Below are 19,240 nucleotides of genomic sequence, written 5' to 3' on the forward strand. Positions count from 1 at the left end.
GAACGTATCTGCAGTTGACCACGGATCGCAGAAACAGATTTAAGCAAATTTTGTTTAAAAGAAACCAATGCATATATGAACTGCAACCATGATAATAACACTTTTAAAATATACCCTCATGTAGATTTACAGATACACATCCATACACGTATATGCATATATGCACACACATACAAACCCAACCAAAACCAAACTCTCTGTCATCTGGCCCATTCTTAGCCCGTAGGACAAAGTACGCCTGCCCCTTTATGTGTCTAAAACTTGACATCTTCACAGGAACAAACAGCCTTAGTTTATTCCCATCGAGTTTGAATGGCTGACCCCGTGATCAGTAAGTAGCTCAGTACATAGTCCTCTGCACCAGCAGAGCTCCTTGTACATATATTTTCAGATTGTTTAGAATTGTTTCAAAATTAAATGTGCCACACCCTTCTTCAATAGCTTCCTATATCTTGTGTACACTTTGGTGACATTGTTTACCTTTATTCTTTTTTCTTTCTTTTGTCGTCTTAAAGTTATTTGAAAAGATCCTGTGTTAGGAACCATTGTCGTGGTAAGCCCCGGGAGTGTATTGGCTGTGCGTTTGGCCGTAATCCACGTGATGGGCAATTCCAAACTACCAGCAGCTCCGTGGGAGAAAGACTGGGCTTTCTACTCCAGTAGACAATTACGGTCTCAGAAATCCAGGGGGATTTGCAATGAGGCAACAATGATTCCATGTCAGTGGGTTTGGGTTAGTGGTTGTTGTAAGTTGCTCCCAACTCAGAGTGACCCCATGTGAGAGTAGAAGGGCCTTATAAGGACATGCCACCATGTTTTTCCCACAATGAGCCACTAGCAGGGTACAAATCACCTTTTGGTTTAAAAGCTGAGTTTTTAACTCTTGTGTCATCAAGAGTCCTTTAGGGAGCATAACCCAAACCCAAACCCACTGCCTGTGAGTGAATTCCAACTTACAGCGACTCTATATCAGGTTTCTGAGACTGTAAATCTTCATAGGAGCAGATCGTCTCATCTTTCTCCCACAGACGGCTGGTGGGTTTGAACAGTCAACCTTGAGGTCAGTGTCCAACACTTGTCAAATAGTATCGTTTGAACTAAAACAGTCTAGTCTTTTCCAAATATCTTGATCACATGAGAAATGAGTCACCATTCCAAATGACAGGAAGCAAAAGGTAAATAGGAGATGGGGAAAAGGCCCCACAATAATTCCTCTGGAAGCCAGCAATGTTGTCAGCTTGAGGAAGATGGAGTGGAGTTCTGTGAGGGGTTGGGTAAGGAAAGGGATGGAGAAAATGACCCCCACAAGTATTTACACCTGGTTAACATATGGACAAGCTAACCCCGAATGCTTATTTTGCTCATTTAACATCACATTAACCAAGTAAAAAAGGAAATTTTATTTCACTTTCTAGCCAATTTGTTCAATTGTCTACCAGTATCCTTAGTTATCAAGAAATAAATTGCATGTCATTATTGAAGTTAGCAACAGAGCTCAGATGCTGTAAATATTGTCGTCAGTTTTATAGCAATAGTTCCTGGCAAGAATGAAATAATGAGAAGTATCTAAGAATATTCATTTTATGGTGTATGCCACTCTGCAGTTCTACTTGTTCTGGTGGATCTTGTTATCTAAAACTTGTAAACATCAAGTTTTATACAACAGTGCTTTTAGTGATAAATTATCATAGTGGAATTGTGAACCCATAGCAGTCAAAACATGTTCATGAATAGGTCTTAAATCTTAATTTAACTAAAAAAGTTTTATGCGCTCAATTATTATATTTTGTTTTAAATGATCACATGAAAATATATATGTAACTTTCTTCTTGTAAAATCAACTTAAGTTTAATACAGACAAGTATAAAGTTTTATATAACTAATTAGTTGATTAAATTCCCAATCAGACATTTAAAAAATATTTTAAAGTACTCATAATTCACTCTCATTGTTACACAGATACTGTGGAATAAAAATAGACTGGTGTCAGTTTACAGACTTTTAATCCTTAAGACAGGAAATAGTTTTCTCATTATTTTCTCTAATTATTTTAAATTGGCTATCACCATAGTAACTCACTGCATAACTTACCAGGTTAAGTTAAATTCAATTTTATAAGTGAGTTGAGCTCAAATGAAATTGAAGAAATACAGTTTTCACCCACCCATGACCACAAAGAAAAATCAAATCTATATTTTGAAGCAGGATGTAGAAAAGTACCTCTTCAGCTCTTTCACCGCATATTAAACTTGTGGTTCCTGGAAAATCCATTTGCATCGCAGGCTAGCCACACTTTTTTCTCTGTAGAAACTCTGGCAATCTTGTCATTTTGTAAGACAATAGACAACTCTTTGTATGCAAAAATCCCTTTTAGTCTCCTCATCACAGAACACCACAAGCAGCCTCGGCTGATTCAGATATTATGTCCCATCCTTCTATCTCCAAGCACTAACGTGCTATGGGGACAGTAAAATGACTTGTAAAACTTTCTCAACTATTATGCTAGAATGCAAGCTCCATGGAAGTGGGGAATTTTCCAAGGGGGTTTGGGCTGTCTACTTTTTTCCCAGTGCAACATCATGTCTGGTCCTCAGCTGCTACTCATTCACGGTGATCCTCACAGGCGAACCTTCTTTTGGTTCTCAACCAAAGTCATCAGTGCATCTTCTGCTCGTTCTCTTAAGAGCGGAGCCTCTTGAGCCTCAATTGCCTGGGGATGTGTCACAAGTGTTTCTTCAGGATGCTTACCAGCAGCTCTCCCTGTCTTCCTGGTCCAGGCAACTTCCCCCTCTTGCAGCTCCAACTCTTTCCAATTTCTGTCACCCTCCCCGGGGGCCTTGGGCTGGCTGGTGACGAGGGTGAGCGACAGGGCAGTTTGAAGTAAAGGAAGGGATGCAATTCAGTTAATATGGAGTAAGAATCCTCTGTAGTAAGAATCGGGACCGAGCAGGTGAAGGACAGCAGGGGTAGAAGTAGGGATGAAGAATCTGGAAGGAAAACCACCAGTGCATTTTCTAATATGGAAACGTAATTCCAGCAGGAAGGGCAGACCGCAAGACATGGAGCTGTGAACTGTGCATGTTTATGATACCCAAGAAATCAAGTGGGGCTTGAGTTACTTTGAAAGGACCCTGGTGAGTTGGCTTCATTGAGCCGCCCTCACGTTTTGGTGCAGGGTCCTTGCTTGGAGCAGCGTGCTAGATATACTCGGCCCTTCTTCACGTCAAACTTCTTTAGAATCCAACCGCTGGGAAAAGCCAGGGAACACTTACGTTCAGCTGTGAGTCTGTCTCTGTGGCCCAGTCGCTGTTCCCTTGTTTGTGCTGAGGGAGCATCCACTCAGGTCATCCCAGCTTGCACGCAATCCACAGGGCTACCCTCGGGAGGACGCCCCAAGGACACTAAGAGGCCCTACGTGACCGCTGCCCTTTGAGCAACTGAGCTTTTCAATGATGGAAGAAAGCACTTTTCCCCCAAACGGGAGAGCTCGTATCACAAAATGTGCAGTGAGTTGCCATTAAGTTGATTTCCCACTCATGGTGACGCCAAGTGAGCAGCGTAGAATTTCTGCAGAGGGCTTTAAGGGCTGTGGCCTGTCAGAAAGCATTTCCTCAGGGGTTTGAACCATTGGCTAAGAGTTGAGTACTTAACCCCTTGCACCACCCAGGGACTCCCTGCAAAACTTAGAAAGTCCTATCTCCCAGTCACTTTGTATACCAATATGAGCCCTCCCAAACTCTCCAAAGGAAGGACTTAGAGTGTTTCAGCCTCTCCACAAAGAGTCAAATCCATTTGGGGAAAGAAATACAGAAAATGATATATTTAAAAAGTCCAAGAATCAGGTCTTTGAATTTCCTTTGTATTTTACCTCGTTGCTCCAGGTGTAGTCCATGGGCCAGCAGGATCAAATTCCCTGGGGTCTTGTTAGAAATTCCAGGCCCCACCCAGTCAGTGTCCTACGGAGTCCTATTTTTTATGAATTCTGCTGAAAAAAAGATTCTTTATTTGTCTTCTCTGGGTCACGGACTTAATGTGTAGTTTCAGCAAGTGGGCCACTGTGTTTCTGCATATCGTTTGATTGACTCTTGATTATGGGCCGTTCCTTTTAGCTCATTGCTTTTTAAATTCTTTCTAATTCAATTTCTGATATGAAAAATTTCAGGAAGAGAGCAAGCAGCACTGGAAAAATTCATAAATGAGCTGTGGCATGACATCACTGAAAGCGTCCTGGACAGCGCAGGTGACTGGACAGCATGGGTGACTGGACAGCATGGGTGACTGGACAGCACGGGCAACGAGAGAGACATCTCTCAGCCCACTGGTGGGGCTGCAGAGTCCAGGCAGCCACCCTTCTCCCTGTCCACAGAACTGACCAATTAATCTATCCCAGGGATTACGTCTCAGCTTTCTAACTAGACGATAGAGCCTCATCTGCCTCCGTCTCTCAAGGTAACTAAGGTTGGACATAATAGTGTCTTCTTTAAAAGCTCAACGGTGGCGGATGGCGTAGGGCCTGTTAGCCAGCCGCGTAGCGCAGTGAAAGACCCTGCCCAGCTGTGCAGTTGGCAGCAGCCATGGGAGCACTTGTGGCTTAATTAGGTTTTTTTATCTTTACATTTGTCTGAAGACATCTGAAGCCTTCAGTGTGGCCTGTCACTAATTAGGTGACTAATTAAATAGTTAACACTTTTGATCTAAGAACAAAACTCTAGTGAACAGGTTGGAGATGGCCCTTGTTCTAGACTATTGATACTCGCCATATGAACGGGAGGATTGTGTTCTTCCTGATTGTCCTTTTTGTACAAGGTAAGCGCAGCAAGATGCCAGGTCTGCCGCACAGGCAGTGCGGTACAGGACATGTCACCATCGTGCCTGGGGAACAGACAGCAGAGCATGGCAGAGATAAGCAGGCGGGTCACATCTTGTCATATTGCTGTGTTGGCATCACAATAGACCTGCCAGAGACTGATACAGAAGCCAGTCTGCCGGTGGGGGTAGGGGGGTGCAGTTATGGGTCAGACCCAGCTTTCCTGGGCAGAATGTCTTGACATTCTGCCATGTGAAAATAATGACCTGTAGCTCTCCCTGGTGTTTGCTTGTCACACTTTGGTTTTTGAATCAGAGTCTAGTATTTAAATGCATTTGGTGTTAAATAAAAGTATCTTCATTTACTGAAATTACCAATCTGGCTTATTTCGGTGTAATTTTTCTTATCCCGATATACCCACTTTAGAAAGAATTGAAATGAAAAGAAAAGCAAGCCTATTTGAAAATTAGACCTTTTGCTGTTATTGTCAGTTACTGTTGAGTCATCTCCGCCGATCCTATGTGCTTCCCAGGCATCCCCTGTCTTCAGCATAACTGCTATGTCTGAGCGCATTGGTGTGGCCACTGTATATTTCCAGTCCTTTCCACCCTACAGGGCTCATCTTTCAGCATTATACCAGATAATATTCCATTGTAACCAATAGGGTTTCATTAGATAACCATCAAAGTGTAGTTCACCAGGTCCTTCCTCCTAGTCTGTCTTGATCTGGGACTCCCACCCTGAGTCACTCACTGGTATTTGAAACACTGGTAGTATAGCTTCCCAGCAGTTAAACAACACCACATTAAGACCAATCAACAGAAGCCCTTTTGGTTATCAGCTCATTGTGATTTTTTTTTCTGATTCTCTGGAGTTAAATCCGTTACGTAGGTAATGATGACCCAACTGACTCCATTTCCATGTCACACAAAGCACAACCTGGTGGCACAGGACGGGTCCCATGCACACCTGTGTATTCTTTATTGTCCATTACCAGACTATTTGCAAAATCATAGGTAATTTTGATATCTGTCTTGGTGTGAGATCCTTTAAAAGCTAAAAACAAAGACTTTGAGTGCAAGTAGTTTATTTGAAAATGAAGCCAAAGGGTCATGACCCACAGGTTGAGAACCACTGTGTAAAGGAACATTACTTTTTTTTGGTAAAGGAACATTTCTATAGTGTTTTATGTGTCACAATGCAGTGGAATGACTAGATCAGCAGTTCTCAAACTGGGTTGCGACCCCTTTTGGGGTCGAATGAACCCTTCATAGGGGTTGCTCAAGACCATCGGAACACACATATTTCTGATGGTCTTAGGAACCAAGGCACTGCTCCTCTGTCTCCAGGCAGGTCAGCCCCATATGGCTACCTGGTGTGAAGACTGTCACCCATGCTACACCATGCTTTCATTTATTTGTAATTAGAAATAAATATTTCACAATATATAATTACATATTGCTTTTGTGATTAATCACTATGCTTTAATTATGTTCAATTTGTAACAATGAAAGTATATCCTGAATATCAGATAGTTACATGATTCACAACAGTAGCAAAATGACAGTGATGAAGTAGCAATGAAAGTAATTTTATGGTTGGGGGGCCACCACAGCATGAGGAGCTGCAGTAAAGGGTCGCGGCATCAGGAAGGTGGGGAACCACTGGACTGGATAGCAGCAGTGGATTAAACCTGTAGTTATGATCCCATTTGGGAACAGGTTGTTTGTGTGTTAATGGGACAGGATTAGTGTAGGATGTGTTTTGAATCAATCTCTTTTGTGTTATATAGGGATTAAAGAAGCCATTGAATACACAAAGATGTAGTAACGAGACAGATGTCAAAATACATGGAGATCCTTAAGGAATCAGGAATCCTAAACTGAATAGATAAGGACCTTCCTCAGAACCTACAGAGAGAAAATCTTCCCCTAGCGCCAGCTTCATGAATAAAGCCACCCATTGATGATATTACCGTTGTAGCAGCACTAGGTGACTAGGACATCCGAGAACCTGTCCAAATGCAGATATTCAGATCATACCTAGTAAGGGTTAGATCAGAAACTCAAATGATAAGGGCCCATGAATCTATGCTTTAATAAGCACTTGAGGGCCTCTCACTCAAATTAGAAAGCCACTGAGCTAGAGATGAGTGGAGAGAGTCACGGACTGGCATTACTGGAAAAATCCAACATCATTGAACCTCACTTTATTCACCTATACGTGAACCTCAGAATCCTTCCTCCTAAAAGGGTGTGTGATAGTCTGGGTACTTTGGGGAAACAAATCCACAGAAACTTGTGTATAAGAGAGAGTTTTATATGAAGGGTAAGTGCACATCAAGAAAACATCCCAACCCAGTGCTGCCCAAGCCCACAAGTCCAACATTAACCACATGTCCGGCACCAATCTACAAAGTCTTCTTCCATCTCACAAAATACACACTGTGATGCCAACTGTAGGAGGAAAGTCAAGTCAGTGAAAGTGTAAGCATCTCAGTGCTGGCAGGGTCTCCACACGGCTGCTCCAGCACCCAGGGCTGCATCGAGGTAGGTCCATGTGGCTTCTCCTCAGGGATGTCTTGCAGGAAGTGAGCCTTGCCAGCTGAGGCATAGAACTGCTAAGGCAGCTGCACCCTGGTGCGACCATCACAAAGCAAGAGACCAGAGAACTAGAAAGGCGAGGTTCACTGAGCCATTTGTCCCTCTGCCCTTTGATTAGCCCCACATATGTTTGTCGGCCAAGTTTGCACAATAAACTAACTACTTCAGGATGTATGGGTTAGGTTGGATAATTTCTAGCAAAATACCTAGTACTCAATATTTAAGACTGATACCACCCACTAAGTAAAACTGCATATCTAGATCCTTAGACTTGACTTTCAAATGAAGGAAATTACTGGGGAGATAAGCTCCCCATTTCAAAAGCTCTTCTCTTTCCTATGGATTAGGGGCAAACCAGAGTCCTTTCCTGCCATTATCTGCCGTTAGCTTCTTGGGACTGTCCCTAGGAGTTTGGTGAAAATGACTTCCATCTCTGTTTTAACCATCAGGAAGAGTCATCAAGCAGTAACACATTCTGTGATATTTCTGTTTTGCAAAATTGTATGACTCTAGAGAAACCTCGAGCTGGGGGACTGTTCAGCACTTTTCACTGTCTACCCAAATTTAGGGATTATTTAGCTATTTCATGGGTAAGAGGCCTCAATGCTCACTTAAGTAAATGTGTCTTAGGCTTTTTCCTGGAATTTGGATTCTTGGTTGTGGTAGTTATATAATCTATTGTCAATTTGAGAGGATTAAGAGTGAAGGGGTGGAGTTTGGCCTGTCAATTAGGTTCCAGCTTGATGACCTCATTTGGAGATACTAAGGAAATAATAGCTCACTGGAGGGTGGGACATTCTTATTGACATTCTTATTGACAAGCCACATGGAGACAGGCTGATAGCAGCCAGAGCTTCGGAGCTGAAGGAACCATGTGGAGACCCCTGCCAGCACTGAGATGCCTCTACCGCCACTGGATCCACAAGACTTTGCACCCACTGGCCTGTGATCTTCCTATATTTGGTGTCATTGCATATGTTTTGGTAGTCTGAGGAGTAATTTATTTATTGGTTTTGGACATATGGGCTAATATTAGACTTATGGACTTGATCTAGATTGGGCTGGGATGTTTTCTCAATGTTCAATTATTCTTGCATAGGAAGCTCTTTCTTATACACATATGAGTGTCTATGAATTTGTTTCTATAGTCTACCCAGACTAACACCTTGGCAAACCTTAATTTTGACATGCTTTGGGACCTTTATTCTACTAGTTTCATTTATCATCTAGTCTTAAAGGTTCTGGATGCAATCCCTATACCAAGACCTGGAGTTCTGCTACACTTTTTAGAACCACCCAAGAATTCATTTTCTTTTTAAAATGATAAGAATTTCACTCTTTACTCAGGTCTCTCAAGTATTCAATGGGATCATAATACTTTATGCATAAAAGCTTACATGAAATTTTACCCTCTATCCTTGGGCACCCAAAGCATCTCATATCCCTACAATCCTGATTCTCAAAGGGTCATCTGAGGCCAACTAGCATTAGCATCACTGGAGACCTTGCCAGAAGAAAAAATTCCCAGGCCCTCAACCCAAACGAAATGCATCAGGCTTTGTGAAGGTGGGCTCCAGCAATCTATGTTTTAACAAATCTCCTCCAGGTCCCCAGGCCACCAGGGCAATGCCATCTTGGCCTTGCCATTCCATACATCTCATATGCAGCCTGCCTCCTGAGAAAGCAAAAGCCATCTTACCTATGCAGCCCAGCCCCTGTATCCTCAACTCCGCCAGTCACTTTCTTCTATGCAGAACGAGGGTTAAGGCTGGAGCACCCACCATAAGATTTGTTTATCCCTAAGCAAACAAGTGTCAACAAGGCCACAGAGGGAATAAGGAGGTACAATATAACATTTGATATTGAGGAGCGAGAAGGAGACAAAGCCCACAAAGAACCTGGTGTGGAAGTTCATGGGAGTATGGAAGTCTTCCCGGTGGAGAGATTGGATGCAGGCACCTGCCTGGCAAAGAGAGACCAGGCAAAGTCTGTTCCTGCATCAGTGGCTTCAGAGACTGTGCTGTATCTCCAATGAATTCTGAAGATAACGTCTCTCAAAGGATAAATTACTAGTGATGGAAAGATTTAAAAATTGCTTTGGATTTTCCTTTTCATTGACAAAATGTTGGTGGAGAAAAAAATGTAATAAATCTCTTTCCTAGACACCAGAACTAATGCTGAGTAAATCCTGTGAAAGTTTCAGACTCAACAATTCTCTACATCAGAACCACTAGCATTTGCAGGTGTGTGTGTGTGTGTGTGTGTGTGCGCGCGCGCGCGCAAATAGTTCCTTGACCTCCTTTCTAGGAGTTTCAACTCAATATTTGGTCAGTCCCAGGAATATGTATTTTTAACAGGTTTCTCAGGTGATTTTGAAATGCAGCTGTGTTTCAAAACTGTTTGTATCGACATACCTTAAAATGGGCAGCTTATCTATAAGCAAACCTATTTTTCTTTAAATATTCATTGTGACTCACCTGTTTTTATGGGCTTTTGTTTCAAACTACATTTTCTAATTCTCAACAAACCATACAACTTCTAAGTTACATCATTAACTTTAGGACTTACCAGAACATCTGTAATCCCTAACAATATAGGCTGAAGTCATTACCCCACATTCACATGCTGATTTACATGTTCCTTACATACTATTTTGGACCTCCAAAAAATTTCCCTATGAGTCAGAACTTTCCCTGTGGGTTTCCAAGAGAACACTCTTTCTGGGACTAGAAAGCCTCATTTATCTCCCACTGAGAAACTGGTGGTTTTGAATGGTTGACCTTGTGGTAGGGCCAACCTAGTGGGCCCTTAATTTGGATCGAGTGGGAAGTATTTCACAAAGCTCTGTGTTTAGACTATAACTATTAAGCATCAGGCCCAAGAAGAGATATCTGTCACCCATGAAGAAACCTGGTGTTAATAAACTCTTTCAAGCAGCTAGCTGTTTGCCCTACATGAGAAACCCTTCCTCATCCTCCCTCACTCAAATTCTCTCACCGCTTTTGAATCCCCATACATTTTCCTTATTGCAACCTTTTGAAATGGATTGATTTTTGTCTTCTATTTTGGCATCTCTATATGCAAGGGCTTTCTGGTTCATCTTTTGATCAATAAAATAAGCCTATCCCCAAATTATAAATGTATAACATTTTCATTTCACATGTACTGTTTGTGGATGAGAGTACCTTCATTACTTCCCCTAAATTAGAAAGCAAAATTCAATTTCATTTTAGTTGGTTTTGCCAGAACTCTCAAATTTTAGTTTCATTCTTTCGATGCACATTTCAGCCGTTGCACTCATTTTTATTTTGTAAGAGTTTATCTTTTGCTATGTTCAGAGATAGGTATGTTTTTCATCTGAAATCTTAAATCATCAAACCCCCCCTGAAGCTGCTTACTATGGCATCACCATTCCCTTGCTAGGCTCCTGGGAATACACAGAATATCAAGACCACTTGCGGAAGATGCTTTTGAGCTTTTTGCCGCATGCCGTTTTAGTTTCAGATCCCCAGCAAGGTTCCATATTTGGGGAACAGGCTTCCTTTGCCCTGTGACACAAGCCTGGACTTTTGGCAGGCTTAAAGGATGTACTCTGTTTGTTTTGACCTCTCCATCCTAATAATAGGCGAGCTCCAGTCCACCACCCACAATGGAGCCACGTGAGATGAAAAGAATGGGGAAGTAGGCTCAGGGCGAGAGCTTGAACCTCTTCATATCCACATGCACGTGAGCGCATTGGTGAGTCAGTGAAAGAATGCTCTCCTCCCATGCGGGACACACCGCCTGCTTCCTAGACCACCCACTGTGGGTGCAGCCATCACCTACCTGTGTCCCTGAAAGCTTGCATGTTAAACAAGGTCAGCGCCACTTCTAGACGAAGATGGACTAGGAAAGAGGACAGGCGCCTTCCTTTCGAAGCTCATGTGATTGCAACAGTCTGCTCTCCATCACGCATGGGAACAGTCAACGGCTCTCTTGGGAGCTGGCCCCATGGCCGCCGTCAACATCCTGAAGCAAACTGCACACCTTTCTCAAGGAGTCTTTGACCCCATTTCTTTTTGGAGTCCTCTGTCCGGCTTCCCTTAAAGCTTGGAGTTTGCCATTACCAACAGCGTTGTGGTCATGGGCAGCTGTCATGCTGTTTTCACTAATAGAATAACATTCAATAAAGGGCTTGGGCCATATAAAAGGGAGACGATGCCAAGAAGTCCAGGAAGAAAAAGAATGTTTGGAAGCAAAAGGCTGTGGTAGCAATTCTGCAATACTGATTGACATGATTGACTCCCAATTTAATATTTGTTAATAATAAAAATTTTAATTATGTTTTGTGATAGAAACAAAATTTAGCAGAGTTAAATTATTTTTCAAGGAAGAGCTGGTAGATTCTCTTAATCTGTTCTATACATAAAATAAATGTGTTTTTGTCTTATTTTAATTTTAATAGTGAGAGTTCACACAGCTTGCAACTTTCAGCCTCCATCAGTAGCATTTCATTCTTTTGTGGCATTACATGGTATCATTATTTTGGGGCATTACATGGTATTACTGAGACTGATTTAAATATGAATTATGCTTTACCTGGTAAAATATGCAGTGAGGTTAAGTATCTATCCAAGATAGAATGTCATTTGAAAATATGTTAGTCCCTGTTTTGAACAATCCAGAAAGCAGAGGTCTGACAAAATTAAATGGAAACATTTAGACCCATGTGGGATAATTATTTTCTTTCTATATTATCCATTTGTTCAAGTAAAGACATTAAGGGATGCAGTTAATTAAATCACTTGCATTGGCTGCCTTTCACTACCCATCCCCCAAAGGAAGCAGTAAAAAATTATATAACAAATTAAACATGATGAGTGATCATATGGTCAGTTGACAAGTTTCTGACACCCAGAGTGATAAACAACATGAAAAGTTTTATGTGTCTTTTATCATGTACACATTAATTGGCTTTGTGACCCTCCTTATTCGAAGGATAGGACAGACCTACTTTTGTAGCTATCCTCCCAAAGTGTGGAAAGAAATCCAGTACTGATTTCCCTGGATACTCTAATCCGTGCCTGCTTTACAAGTATCTTTGAGCTGTTCCTCCCTTTGTCGCCACAGCAACGCGAGATCCCCACTGGAATTGTTTGCTGTGAAAATGCAGGTGTCCTTAATATTGCATTGGCTTGTGCATTTACCTCGAACTTTCCCTCCCGTCTCCACAATGTGGTGACCTCTGACTTGGGAGTAGGGAGCTCACAGTGATGCTGGACTTTGTTCATATCGATCCAATCGCACTGTTTAAACATAGTCGTGGCTTTTTCCTGAGGTTTTGCTGATCCTGACATTTTTTTTTTTGGTAAATCATTTTATTGAGGGCTCATACAACTCTTATCACAATCCATACATCCATCCATTGCGTCAAACATATTTGTACACATGTTGCCATCATCATTCTCAAAGCATTTTCTTTCTACTTGAGCCCTTGGTACCAGCTCCTCATTTTCCCATCCCTCTCTTACTCTCCCTCCCTCACGGACCCTTGATAATTTATAAATTATTATTATTTTTCATGTCTTACACTGTCCAGTGTCTCCCTTCACCCACTTATCTGTTGTATGTCCCCCCAGGGAGGGGGTTCTATGTAGATCCTTGTGATCAGTTTCGTTCTAATGAATGCTCAAGCACAAGATGCACCTTGTGACCCAGTGTTCTATACCAAGAGGCACTTGTAATATTCTCAGATAATTAAATGGCAGGTAGTATGAATGGTTAGCAATTGACTACTAGTCAAAATGTTGGTTATTTGAACCCATCCAGTGGCATCTCAGAAGAAAGACCTGGTAACCGGCTTCTTAAAGGTCTCAGTCTTGAAAACCTTAGGGAACGGTTCTACTGTGCACAGATGGGGTCTCTGTGAGTTGGAATTATCTTGAGAAAACTACAGAATGACATAGGGCATGCTTGTTAGAACTAATATGCCCTTGGAATTAAATTGACAGCTCAAAAGAGCTGTAATATGTAAATATGTAAGATTAAGGTCATGGTAAATGTGAAGTCCAGCGAGCTTTGTAACAGATGAATGAGAAGGAACCAATCTGGCTAGACAGTAGCATGTACACTGTTACACATACGAGCTCTTGACATACAAAATCCAGGACAGATAAACCCCTCAGGAACAGTAATGGGAGTAGTGATACCACGGGGTTAGGGGGAAGGAGGGGAGAAGGAGGAATCCATCAAATGATCATTATATAACCACCACCCCTGGGGGGGACTAACAACAGAAACATGGGTAAAGGGAGACAGTGGTTGCTGTAAGATATGAAAATAATAATAATTTATAAATTATCAAGGGTTCATGAGGGAGAGAGGTGGGGGAGGGATGAAAAATGAGGGGATGATACTAAGGGCTCATGTGGAAAGAAAATATTTTGAAAAGGATGATGGCAACATATGTACAAATGTGCTTGACACAATGGATGTATGGCTTGTTATAAGAGCTGTAAGAACTCCCAATAAAATGATTTAAAAAGACAAACAAAGAGAACTTCAAGATCGTGTTACTTGGGATAGCATGCTGTATGACTATGGCTCCTCTGGGCTCCCTGACTCCAGATCCCACTATTTCCTCTCATCCTGCACCTGCAGAGGATTGGTGATAGCATCTTGTCCCTAGATAGCCCCTTACTGTTCTCTATTGCTTAGCTCACATCTTTGTAAATGGTGCCTTTCTACCCTTTGTGTTCTGCCTGTGCCCTGAGTACCGCCCCCTGAGTCCACATGAATGGCCACCTTCAGCATCCATTGTGCCCTGTTTCCTTGATAACAGAACGCTGAGCAGTGTGCGAACAGCATTTTCTAGTCTGTCTTAATTAAAAAAAATTTTTGAGGGTTGGTACAGCTCTTATCACAATCCATATATCCATCCATTGTGTCAAGCACATTTGTACATATGTTGCCATCATCAATTTCTTTTCAAAACATTTTCTTTCCACTTGAGCCCTTGGTACCAGCTCCTCATTTTTCTCTCCCTTCTCCACCTTCCTGGCCCTTTGATAAATTATAAATGATTATTATTTTCATATCTTATGCCTTCTGCTGCCTCTGGTCACCCTCAGCGGAGGTGGGGAGGTTATACATTGATCATTGTGATCGGTTCCCCCTTTCTCCCCATTTCACCTCACCTTCCCCCTCCCCTCATGGTATCCTACTCCATTGTTCCTGAGGGGTTTATCTGTCCTGGATTCTGTGTGTCAGGAACTCTTATCTGTACCAGTGCACACACTCTGGTCGAGCCAATTTGCAAGGTCGAACTGGGTTCATGATAGTGTGTGTGTGTGTGCAAATTAAAGAACTAGAGGAATGTTGTGTGTTTCGTTGATTCTATACCGCACCCTGGCTGTCTCGTCCCATCCAAACAAACCACCATTGATGCGAACAAGGGGGATCAGAGTGGAGACCTAAAGCCCATCTATATAAAACTGGACATCTCCCAGAAGGCAGCGCTTCCTAGTCTTTCCTCTTTCCTTCTGCCTTTAGTGCAGTCCTAAAGAAGAGCAGATGCTGCACATGCGCCCTGTTGACGCCATCGCCCCCCCCCCCCGCCCCCCGTAGCAGCAATAGACTCGTTTACTTCTGGTTTCCTTAAGTAGAGACGTAGGCAAAATTAGAAATGAGAAAGGACTTTGAAGAGAAGGCAGGGATAACGGAGAGATGCCTCTCTTCCGAATCACGGGGTCAGAGTGACAGCAAGAAATAAATGACACTCTGTGGCTATATCTGGAGGCGACGAAAGGGAACAAGACGTGGTGGCCTAATAAACCCCCCAACCAACGCCATGGCTCTACACATAGTGACAGTAAGGGATATAGCAGAACTGCCCGTTGGGTTTCCGAGGCAGACCATCTTCATGGGAGCGGGCCGCCTCATCTTTCTCCTTTGGCTTGGCTGAGGATTCCCAGCTGCTGACCTGGCAGTTCACAGCCCAACTGAGAACCCACTGCGCCACCAGGGCTCCTTGCTTGCCTGGTGACCAATTTCTCCTTGCTCTGGGCTCGCTCTGAGAATGCACTCCACTGCATCTAACAGCCACTCAGGTTGGGGGTGGGGTCAGAAATGAGGAAAGGGCATGGCCGGGGTAGTGATAAGGGTGAAGGTGGAGAACTTGATGTTTGAAGTAAACGGCTAGAGCAGCGAACGTACTAGAACAGCCACAAGGAGGAATGCAAAAGGAACAAAGAACAGGCCTGAAAAGCTGGTCCCTCTAAGTATATAAATGTGGAAATGTTGCCCCTGCCATTCCAGTCTCGCTGCTTTATTATTACAGACTACATACTGATAATAAAAATTACTTTCAAACATGTCTCCTTTGCACTATCGCCCAATTTCTGATAATGCAATGTGGTATATCGTCAGTTTATAAGCTGTTTGATCCATGTTAATATGTACTTCAAATTCAGTACTAAAAAGGTTGTTTTTGTAGTAAAAAGGTATGCCGGGTTTTATTATGACCTTCTATTCACAGAAGTGTCAAAAGTACCCTTATCTGACTCTGTGGCATTAGTACAACAGAATGCACACTTCAATCACATAGGGTCCAAAGCCACAAACAAAAATCCAACTCTATGTGTAACTATAAGCCTATACTATTATAATTATTATAAAAACAGAAACATCAAACGCATTATTACCGGGAGGCCTATTTCAATTCATAGCAACCCTAAGGGCAGAGTCAACCTGTCCTTTAGGATTTCCTAAGCTATGGCACAGTGATTAAGCACTTGGCTCCTGAGAGGTCAGTGATTTGAGTCCACCTGCTGCTCTGCAGGAGGAAAATGTGGCCGCCTGAATCCATAAAAAGGCACAGCCCCTGAAGCCTTGCTCTGTCAGTTCTCCTCTGTCCTCCAGAGTCGCCATGAATTGGAATCAACTCACAATTAGGGAGGCACATTGCCACATCTTTCTCCGGTGAAGCAGCTGGTGAGTTTGAACTGCGGACCTTTGAGTTACCAGGAGAGTACTTAAGCTCAATGCCACCAGGGTTCCTATTATTATTATTAAACTATAACAAATCAAAAGCCTCACCACTATCTGCAGACCTGCAGCCATAAGTTAAAAACAACAACAACAAAACAGCCCTCACTACTAGCAAGTTGACGCTAACTCACAGTGACCCCACAGGACAGAATAGAAATGCCCATGTAGGTTTTTGAGACTGTAAACCATTATAGGAGTAGAAAATCTCATCATTCTCCTGGCAGCCATAAGTCGCCAGCGTTAATTGTGACCTTTATATTATTCGAGTATTTAGAATGTTTTTGTATCAATTAGGTCTATCCTTTATTTTGAGGGCAATTTGTATTTTCTGTGAACAATTTTCTTTCTTTGTAAAAAATTACTTTTATTGGGGGCTCTTACATCTCTTATCACAAGCCATACATTCATCCAGTGTGCCAAGCGCATTTGCACATATGCCGCCATCATCATTTTCAAAGCATTCTCTTCCCACTTGAGCCCCTGATATAAGTTCCCCATTTCTTCCCCCTCCCTCCCTGCCCTTTCTCACAAACCCTTGATAAGTTATAGATTATTATTTTCATATCTTACATTGTCCTCCATCACCCCCACACTCCCTTTTCCATTATTTATCCCCCTAAGGGGGTTATAGGTTGATCCTTGTGATCGATTCCCCCTTTCTTCCCCCACCCTCTCCTAATCCTCCTGGTAGATCTATCCTTAAATGACACACATCTTTAGAACTTAGAACAAAACTTTTCATAATAAAATATCAGCTGCTGTTGAATTTATTGCATGGCCAATATGTGCCATCATCCAGTCTTCTGCTTTTAATGGTACTTAACATCGTGTTAGTAAATTTATAGCATTTTCATATTTGCAAAATTTCCAACCTACTCATGGGAAAGGAAGGCAAGTGTTTTCCTTTAACATGGGAAAGGCTTTCTTTCTTTTCATTTGGTTGGTTTAAGGGGAGGCCCAAACGGAGCATTTCAGAAAAAAATCACTCCTGTCAACTTGGACTCGTGCAAAGACTCATACACTCTCTTGACTCTAAACCAGAGGGTCTATTTGAGGCTGAGATATTGCAATGTTTAAGGGAAAGCACAGAGTGAGCTTTAAGCTTCTATGATTTCTGTGGCAAGCTCCATTCATATGTCTTCGGTATGCAGTACACAGTCACTAGCTACCATGGTTCAAAGGGGCAATGCGGGTGAGTCGGAGAGTTCCACTTGGGATTGAAGCACATGACTTTCATGTCTGGGCCTGCTGCTTATGACGTTAAACAATTTACCATTCTTGACCGTGATTTTTTTATGCATGAAACAAAGATCATTAAAACCTGGCCCTGCCCCATTATAAATTTTCTTGAAGATTAATCTCTATGATTTTGTCTGTAAAAGTGCCTTGGTTCTTAGAATGCCTGACACAAATGCTAGGCAGTGTAGCTCTTACAGACAATCCTCTAGAAATTTCTCTTAGCTGATGCTTTGATAGACTGATTTGAGTAAATATGTGTCTAAAAGTAATAAAGCCAGTGTTGATTGGTCAGAATTAGATAATCTTTGGGTTTCTCTCAACAACTAGAAGCTTACAGGATTGTATAGGCAATGATGAGATGAAAAGGTGTTTCTATACATGTGGCCTTAGGCAAGTCACATTACCTCAATTTCCACATAATAAAATCAGATGATGATAATGCTTGTGGGGGACTAAGGGCAAGTATAACATGCAAAGTGGCCGATTATAAGTCAACAGCAAACTTCTGTTGTGGTGGGGAGGATGGCCAGTAGTTTCTTGACCTGCACAGCCCATTTGTGTGCAGCTCTTACCTCCTCGCCGTGACAGTGAAGCCAAGTGTTGAGAGTTTGAGTCTACATACAACCGACTGAAACTTTGCTCTGTTCCGCACCGTTGTCACAGTTGTTCTTTGTTGTTTGAGCCCTCGTTGCGGCCACCGTGTCAATCCATGTAATTGACCATCTTCTTTTTCTGCCACCCCTCTACTCTACCAAGGATGATGGTGGGGAACACTTTGCCAGGAGTAGTCTCTCTTGATTCCATGTCCAAAGCATGTGACACAAAGCCTTGTCATCTTACTTATAAGAAATATTATGGCTGTACCTCGTCCAACACAGATTTGTTTGTTCTTTTGGCAGTTCTTTCAATATTATTAAGCAACACCATAATTCAAATGCATTAGTGAATTGTGTTGGGCTGCTAACCCTAAGGTCAGTGGCTCATGTCCATCATCCGCTTCATGGGAGAAAGGCGAGGCTTTCTGTCCTGTAAATTTTCCATTAGCTTATACTAAATTTATTTCCCTCCAAATCTGGGGGGGTTTATTTTACTTTAAGAAAAAATTTAAAGTTAAACTGTGTGTATCATTATACAGCGTGTAGTTTCTGGAAATATCAGCATTTACCAGTTCCAGTGAAATCTCCCTTCTCTCATTTAAGTGGCTGGTCATATTTAACATTTTGTGAAAAAAAAAAGTTTCTAGTTCAAAGAAAAATTCAACAGTTTTATAGAACATGAAATGAGATTAAATGAATTACAATAAACTTCCACTGAATAGTGCTTAATCTCTTTTTGCTTTGTTTTTTCCCTATTTTGTTCTTCTTAGTCCACACCTGAAGTTTAATAATCTCACCCTGATTTCAACCCATGGACTTCCTGGAAAGAACTTTCTGGCCACTGACCAAAGAAGTTTTTTAGCAAGCGAGTATGAATTCTGTTTGCTTTTTCATTCTGAGGCTGAAATATCCTAGTTTGTATGCAGTTGTTTTTAAGCTAAATGTGAGGGGGCTTTAACCTATTCGTG

General features: G+C 42.1%; 1 protein-coding gene across 1 annotated transcript in view; it reads left to right on the forward strand.

Moving 5' to 3' along the window:
- The window catches only part of CFAP61 (cilia and flagella associated protein 61), a 368,344-nt gene that overhangs the window by 182,188 nt on the left and 166,916 nt on the right, over positions 1-19,240 (forward strand). Inside the window, exon 18 of the mRNA XM_075527979.1 lies at positions 19,043-19,141. Coding sequence (XP_075384094.1) covers positions 19,043-19,141 — 99 coding nt within the window. The remainder of the gene's footprint in view (positions 1-19,042; positions 19,142-19,240) is intronic.

Source organism: Tenrec ecaudatus, chromosome 12 (assembly GCF_050624435.1).
Source record: "Tenrec ecaudatus isolate mTenEca1 chromosome 12, mTenEca1.hap1, whole genome shotgun sequence".
Classification (NCBI taxonomy): Eukaryota; Metazoa; Chordata; class Mammalia; order Afrosoricida; family Tenrecidae; genus Tenrec; species Tenrec ecaudatus.